The 8150-nt window shown below is 29.8% G+C and overlaps 1 protein-coding gene across 1 annotated transcript; it reads left to right on the top strand.

Annotated features, from left to right (window-relative positions):
• Positions 1 to 2126: 2126 nt before the first annotated feature.
• On the top strand, positions 2127 to 4556 carry LOC102611085 (eugenol synthase 1-like). Its single transcript, XM_052438413.1, has 5 exons — positions 2127 to 2347; positions 2545 to 2679; positions 3018 to 3246; positions 3358 to 3561; positions 4233 to 4556. The coding sequence occupies exons 1-5, from the start codon at positions 2153 to 2155 to the stop codon at positions 4430 to 4432; spliced, it is 963 nt and encodes a 320-aa protein (XP_052294373.1). The 5' UTR covers positions 2127 to 2152; the 3' UTR covers positions 4433 to 4556.
• Positions 4557 to 8150: the final 3594 nt, after the last annotated feature.

Here is an 8150-nt window from a genome sequence, read left to right as displayed (position 1 = left end):
TTTTTGGTATTTTGCTACTTTTACCTTATAAGAGTAAATAATCAATTTAAAATTATGACAAAGCAATCTTTTTAGTCAAATATGATAAAAAAATTAAAGTCACAAAACAAATCAAGGTAGATTTAATTAATTACTTCTCAAACTTCTTCTTTATTTGAATTTTCTTAAAAATAATGTGAATTTATTATAATTATTTTCTTGAAGTAGGGTGGGTTTACAAAAATTGTGGTATGAAAATATCAGCACTGTAAATGAAAAAAAATGAGAAAAAAATGGTCACATTTCGTCATTTAACAAAATGATTATATAGATACTTTTGGAATAATTACGCCTAGATAAAAATAATTCGATCACTACAATAAAAGACATAGTTTTCGTAGGAAGAGACGATGTCACTATTTTTTAAAACAACTATATATATTTATAAAAATTGTACAAGACCACGTAAGTGCTTTAATTTCCCCTTAAAACAATTTAAAAAAATCAATTGAAGATTCGGATCCCTTTTTTTTTTTTTTTTTGCAATAGTACAATTGGAAGAAAAATATATCTACAAAGCTCACAAAAGACCCGTCATCCTTTTATCAATCAACCATTGTATTATATATTCATGTGAGAATCTGAATACTCACAAAAATTGCTCGTGGCATAGAGCAATAGTCACCATTCATTTCGCATAGAAAACGTCGTCATTTTGTTTATAAACCAAAAACTTATTATCACTTATTTGTCACCGGCCTAAAGAGTAGTTTTCAAATAGTATTATTTGGTTGGTTCCGAGTTTGAATCCTAAAACTAAAGGAAATAAGGAATTAATTTGAACTTTGTCTACTATTCTATCATTTAAAGAAAAAATAAATAAAATATATATTATCACAAATTTAAATTATCCATTTATAAGGAGAAACATAAGAATCATGGCTGATTTTGTCAATTTATGTGTAAACAGTCAAAGACGCCGAGATAAAATTAGTAAGTGAAAAATTATAAATTTATCACACTAAAAGATGTTATCAATTTATCTCACTCAGAAATAAGGAGACAATTTTCGGATTTTGAACGGCTAAAATAGCTCCATTGATTTTAACATCTAGAGCGTACAACATTATTGCACGGAAACACCACAAATTGAGTCCCCCACATAGAACTGCCGAGTCTCACATTTTCAACAAAAATCATAAACATTAAAGCACACGGAATTAATTAAATAAATAAATAAATATTTTATTAAATATAATTTTATTCTTAACTTCAGTATAAAAAAATTAGTTAGACATATTTAAATAGAAAGTAAGAATTAAATTACTGCTGCTGCCACTATTCTTCTTCTCCTTTTCTGCCTTGCGTCCGCCTTTTTTCTTTCTCTTTGGCGGCTCCCTCACCTCTTCGTCCAAAAGCCAAAAGCCAAAAGCCAAAAGCTTACTTATAGAATCTTCAAAATGGGCCCCACTTTTTCAATTCTAAAGCCAAAAGGCTTTGGCCTTTTATTTGTTTTTGCTCTCACCACTTGGTATTTAATTGCATGAACAAAATTGTCAAAGAATTTTGCTATTTCATTATCACTCTTTTGCGGAGCAATTATTTGGATTAATATCTTTAATCTGAACACTCTTGATCTTTTATAGATCTTATACCACTTGTGTTTTAGTATTAGTGTAGGATTAAGATTTAACTTTTTTTTCTTTTTAATTTATTAACCACCAATTGTGTTAATAAAATTTGCTCATATAAAGACCAGATCAAGAGAGAATCATGATTCCAATTATTTTATCCTATTGTCTTTAATGTTTTCTCACATTCAAGTCAAATTTTCAACATGTAGAAAATTTAGCACTTGGTCGGGTTAGACTTCTTTTTATCGCGGTTGAAAAAATTCAAATATTTTAATAATAAATTTAGCTATTGAAATTTATAATTAAATAATTTTTTTTTCAGGGAAAAATAATGGCAATAAAATTTATGTTGTTAAGAATATTGATTATTGATGAAAATTAAAAATTATAGTTTAGGTGAAGCAACTTTTTCAAGAAAACAAATTTACCAGATTCTGTGTATAACATTTTCAACACTAAAAATGTGAGTTCCTGATATCATATATAAATATGTAAAAAGGGAAGGGAGGATGAAAGATAAATTGAAGTGAAAGGAAGAAATGGAAGGTGAGAACACAAAACCAAAGATACTTATCTTTGGGGGTACTGGATACTTCGGTAAGTATATGGTGAAAGCAAGTGTTTCTTCTGGTCACAAAACTTTTGTTTATGCTCGACCTGTTACACAAAATTCAAGACCCTCCAAGCTTGAAATCCACAAGGAATTTCAGGGTATTGGCGTCACCATTATTGAGGTTACTTCATTACTCAATTATCTCGATCTCGTTTGGTTTTGTTTCTTCTTTTTTTTTCTTCTTTTTTCCCCCTTTAAATGCACGCGTGAAATTCGAACCTCAGCCCTCTTATACTTCTTTTTATGAGATTAATTTTGTGTTGATCTAATTGGAACCCTTCGATATTATTTATAATAATACTGTTGAAATTAAAACAGGGAGAGCTAGATGAGCACGAGAAAATTGTATCTATGCTTAAGGAAGTAGATGTGGTGATATCTACTGTATCTTATCCTCAGTGTCTTGATCAACTGAAAATTGTTCGTGCCATCAAAGTTGCTGGTAACATCAAGGTATTTGATTGAGCTCTTTCTTTTTTAAAAAAAAAAATAAATCGCTTGTTGTCTTTTTTTTTCAGAAATTGAAATATAGTTTTTTTACTAATTGGAAAATATTAGAAACTTTTAAATGTGGACGTCTGCACTTTGTAAATGTAGATTTAAGTTAGGCAATGGTAGTTAGCTATCAAAGACGTAAAAATATATATGAGGGCTAGTTAATTAGCAAAATACCTAAAATTACAAACTTTAAATTCAGTGTCTTTTTAGTGTCTTTTTACAATTCAGTGCTGCATTGCTTCAAATTTGTTTATACAGGACAGATCTTAAAGACACTATGTTTTGGTTGCTAGAGGTTTCTTCCATCTGACTTTGGATGTGAAGAGGACAGGGTGAGGCCTCTGCCCCCTTTTGAAGCTTGCTTGGAGAAAAAAAGAATAGTAAGAAGGGCAATAGAAGCAGCTAAAATTCCCTACACTTTTGTCTCGGCAAATCTCTATGGTGCTTACTTTGTGAATGTCTTGCTTCGTCCATCTGAATCATATGATGATGTTGTTGTTTATGGAAGTGGTGAAGCAAAAGGTAAGTTTGATTCCCAGTGCAGAAGTCCACACATATTAAAATACAATTTACACTAAAAGTTCATTTGTTGAATATTTTTTTGATGTTATACCATCTATTTATCTATTTCAGCTGTCTTTAATTACGAGGAAGATATAGCTAAATGTACAATCAAAGTGATAAATGATCCAAGGACATGCAATCGAATTGTGATTTATCGACCGCAAACAAACATTTTATCACAGCTTGAATTGATCTCCCTTTGGGAACATAAGACTGGACGGAATTTTAAAAGAATTCAAGTTTCTGAGGAAGAGCTAGTAAAGCTATCTCAGAGTAAGAATTTTGATTTTTTATTTAATTTTTTGTTTAATAAAATTATTCACTTTTATATAAAGTCATAAAAAGATAAAATCAATGCAAGCAGGAGCGAACCGGAATGATGTTCCATTCTATGGGCCCAAAGTATAAATCTAGTGGGGTCAAAACGTAAATTTTTTTTTTTGGTTAAATTTCAAAGCAGGTGCTCATCTTTTATAAATGTTTGCCATAACCTAATATGTTTCTCCTGTATGATATTTATCACTCATTTGACTGTTAATTGTTTGAAGTTAGTATCTAACTAAGCGTACAATACCCCACAATCCGAGTTAGATAATTAAAAAGTTTAAGAAAGTAAATAAAATAAAAAATATCTAATTGTGCCAGTTTGGGTATGGTGTACATAGGATAATTTTTCTTGTTAAATGAAGTCAATTAATAAAGTATTTCTCAAACCTAAAAGTACTTATTTAATGTTAGGGTGATGTAACAGCTTTTATTTTAGATTTTTTTAAATTGAAAAAATTTTAGTTAGCTCATTCTAAGAAAAATTCATATATTTGCCTCTGCCTAGTTCCACCCCTAACTATAAGATTTTATAGGCTTCCATCTCTTTGACATCTCATTCATTTTTACACTTAATTGATATTGTTTATTGCAACCTATTAATTTTTCAATTGTTGCAGCCTTACCACCTCCAGAAGACATACCAATATCCATCATGCACAGCCTACTTGTAAAGGGTGACTCGATGAACTTTGAACTTGGAGAGGATGACATTGAAGCTTCAAAGCTGTATCCAGATTTTAAATTCACCACAATCGATCAACTTCTTGACATTTTTCTCATTGACCCCCCAAAACCTGCACGTACGGCTTTTGAATAAGAAGCTTAATTTATGTAATTTTCAACTTTAAATTGTCTCTGAAACTAGTTCTATCCTTGTTTTGTGTCAATAAATCGAAAGACGGAATAACAGAATATGCATGGAACACCATGCCTATTTTGAAGCTTTTATATATTTTTACTCTAGAAAAATGCTGTAGTAACCAAAGATACAAAATAAAATAAGCAGACAACATAAAATAATCACAATATAGTTTATAGTGAGAATGATACGTTATCAAAGAAATGTTGAAAAAATAATTCATTTTTCAAAAGAAATTTATCATACTCTTTCATTTTGATCTTTCCTCCTTTAAATTCCATGATATAAAAAATTTTTAAGATTCGATTCCCAAGAATTAAGGAAGTGGAAGGCATAGGAGTTGGAGCAGGGGTAGATAGTAGGCTAAAATAATTAAAGTGGAAACTAGTTTTGATCAGGAATATTTGATTAGTGGAAAGTATTTTACTAGTGAAAAATTTAGTTATTCTTAACTTCATTGCTTCAGTCGGAGACATGGCTATGTATTTATAGGCCTTACAAATTCTAGGTGACCACACATTTAAGTGTTTTTAGTTTTCTTTATCGAATGCTAGACCATGAATGAAATTTTTATGTTATAATATATTTACATTTAATTTTAATAAGTCTCATTTAAGTCTTATATCTTTTTTATTTAATTTTTAATTTTAATTTTAATTTGACATTCAAATTTTATCAACCCAACCCAACCTGATGATTTAAGGGTCAAGTTGGATTGGATTGAGCATATTTATTAGGTTGGATTGGATTGATTTTATATCAACGCATTCAATAGTGGTTTAGATTGAGTATTCACAAATCTTATCCAACCAATGCGTAGGGATGGCAATGGCCACCGCCCGCAGCGGGTTTGCCATTACCAAACCCAAACCCGCACAAAATTTAAATTACCAAACCCACCCGCAACCCGCAGCGGGTTTTAATTTTTTTAAAAAAACCCACCCGCAACCCGCAGCGGGTTTTAATTTTTTTAAAAAAACCCACCCGCAGCGGGTTTTAACAATTACCAAACCCGCAATGGTATCCGGCGGATTTTTTGCGGGTTTCCGTATTTAAAATCACAAATATTTAATAAATAAATTTATAATAATAACCTCAAGTTCCATATAACATATTCAATTTTATATTTAAACAATGTAAATGAAAAATTAAAATTTCCACATCAATTCAACACAAATGCTCAAATTTAAGTATAAATTATACAAATCTATTTAAAAAACACAAACTAATATCTAAAAATAATAATTACATTTCATATTATCATTTAAAACAAGATCAAAGAGAATATATTTATTTTATTCACCACCATAAGCACCCATCTAACACAATGCCTAAAATAATAATTAAGATTAATATTTTCAAATACTAATTCGAAGGGAAATGCCTTTAGTTTTCTTTAGGTTATGACTTTAGAATAAGAGATGAGCCATATACACACATACACAACTTTGAGCCTTTTGCTATTTGGTAATTTGATTAATTACATTATTTTCTTTATATATTTTTATATTTAAATTAAATTAAAAATATTTGAAAAAAATTATTACGGGTTTGGTGGATATCCATGCGGGTATCCACCGGGTATAAGGTTAATACCAAACCCACCCGCATCCATATGCGGGTTTTAATTTATAATACTAAACCCGCCCGCAACGGATAAAATTACCCGCAACGGGCGGGTTTTGGCGGGTGGATTTGGGCGGGTTTGCGGGTACAATTGCCATCCCTACCAATGCGTGACCACCCCTAAAATAACGTGCTTCTCAAATGAGCTTATTTATGCCGCCAACTTCAGATTCTATCTTTATTTCACAAAATAGGCAGGGGAAAGCAGACAAATCCTATGATAAAATTGGAGAAAACAATAGAATCACTTTCAAATGGTCAAATTGTTTAGTAAACTTAGCGCTAGAATGGATTCAATATGATGGTAGTTTCGAAATTAAAAGTTAAATAATCCATCTAGCATTCAACATTAAATGTTAAGTTATTCTTTTTCACACTTAATTTTATTCAAACTTATTTGATAAATTTTCGGTGTTAATTTAAAAACAAACAAATTGAAAATAGCTGAATCTAGTTTCAATATTAAGTGAAAAAACAAACAACACCGAACCCTTGATTCTGGCATTTTCCTTGTATGAAGTTATTTAATCAAATAAAAAATTGTTTTCTTATTGGAATTGCGCATCGGTGTTTGTCTCATACCATTTATATTCATATCATATTTTTCTTCTTTTTAATTTCTTTTTAAATTTTATTGTATTCGTAAAATTTTCTTTACACAGAAAACAGAAAATTTTACTAATAAAGGGTTCATCTCACTTAGCGCCCTATTTGTTACGCAAGTAGTTTCAATATTATTTTGTTAATGAGTTTGAAAGCATTCAAATTCAATTGTTTCCATTTTTTTAGTTCATTTTATAAAATGCATTGATGAAATTTGAGATCATTTTAGTAATTGGGGTTCATTGAACATAAGGTCGTACTTTTGATAAAAGTACGGAAATTTTATTACTAGTTGATAAAGTGACCAAATTAAATATGGATAATTGCATTAAAGCCTTATTTGGGGGTGTCAAAAATATCCGCGCAACCGGACTTGGACAGAACTTACGCGACGTGGGCCAAGTAACATCTAGTCAAGGGATGAGGTCAAGCCGTAGCCCCAGGCATCACTTGATAAATTGGGGGTAATGTCCAAAATTCTAATTTTATTAAAAAAATATATTATTTTAAATAATTATATTTATTCGGCCAATCTATTACAAACGTTAAAATTTTTGAACATTTAAATTCATATTTCATGCCTAATTTCATTGAAAAAATTTTAAAAATTAAAAATTATATAAATCTAAACATATACATACTTAATATTATAAAATATAAAATCCAATGCTTTTGAAGCTCGAACAAAATGCCTAGCCTAGGTGTTCAAAAAACATGTCCGTGTCGGAGCTGGGATTTGCCATTCCTGGGCCCAACCCCCGGTTTTGTCATCCCTGGCCTTACTATATATATAATTCCATGAAATCTGATTCATCATCTATTGTTCATAGTTTCTTGTCAAATTTATTTCAATTTTGAACAATATCAAATATAAATACCATTTCACCCTTGAAAAATTAAATCTAATTGCAACAAAAAAAACAACATGAGAGCACCAAAACTAATTGAGTAATTGGTTTAATCTATAGGGATTGAAAGAACATTTACCTTATTTATTATTTATAACTATTTATTTAGATCATTGCAAAGTGCTAACAAATAAAGAAAAAAAAATTGATCATTACACTTCCAGTAATACTAGACATTCTTTATTGTATCCTTCTTTGTTCTAAATGATTTGGGACAATCAATAAATTGGAAACTACATATTAATCTTATGCTTTCAAATTCATAAAAGAAAATAAGATTGAAGCTACTTGTGCAATAAGTCCTCGAGCCTTAGTCGAGAGGTTTTTAAACAGTTTTATTTTATTAGAATTTATATCCTAAAGAGAATAATTAAAAAAATTGATTTAATCTTTAACCATGCATTTGGTTATTTACTTTTTTTCCCTGCTTGTATAACAAATACGCCATAAGCTACATGAGTCCTTTATTAGTAAAATAATACCAAAATAGAAAAGAATTAAATACACCCACTATTAACTTACGGGTCTTGTTATCTTAC

Source organism: Citrus sinensis, chromosome 3 (assembly GCF_022201045.2).
Source record: "Citrus sinensis cultivar Valencia sweet orange chromosome 3, DVS_A1.0, whole genome shotgun sequence".
In the NCBI taxonomy this organism is placed as follows: Eukaryota; Viridiplantae; Streptophyta; class Magnoliopsida; order Sapindales; family Rutaceae; genus Citrus; species Citrus sinensis.
Note: the sequence above shows the minus strand (reverse complement) of the source record. Positions and strands in the feature narration are given on the sequence as shown.

What these genes read in the sequence shown, in the direction of transcription:
- LOC102611085 (XM_052438413.1), top strand. Translation starts at nt 2,153, where the DNA reads ATGGAAGGTGAGAACACAAAACCAAAGATACTTATCTTTGGGGGTACT. An exon ending in TTGGCGTCACCATTATTGAG is followed by an intron (nt 2,348 to 2,544) that starts GTTACTTCATTA and finishes AAATTAAAACAG; the next exon opens with GGAGAGCTAGATGAGCACGA. An exon ending in AAGTTGCTGGTAACATCAAG is followed by an intron (nt 2,680 to 3,017) that starts GTATTTGATTGA and finishes TTTGGTTGCTAG; the next exon opens with AGGTTTCTTCCATCTGACTT.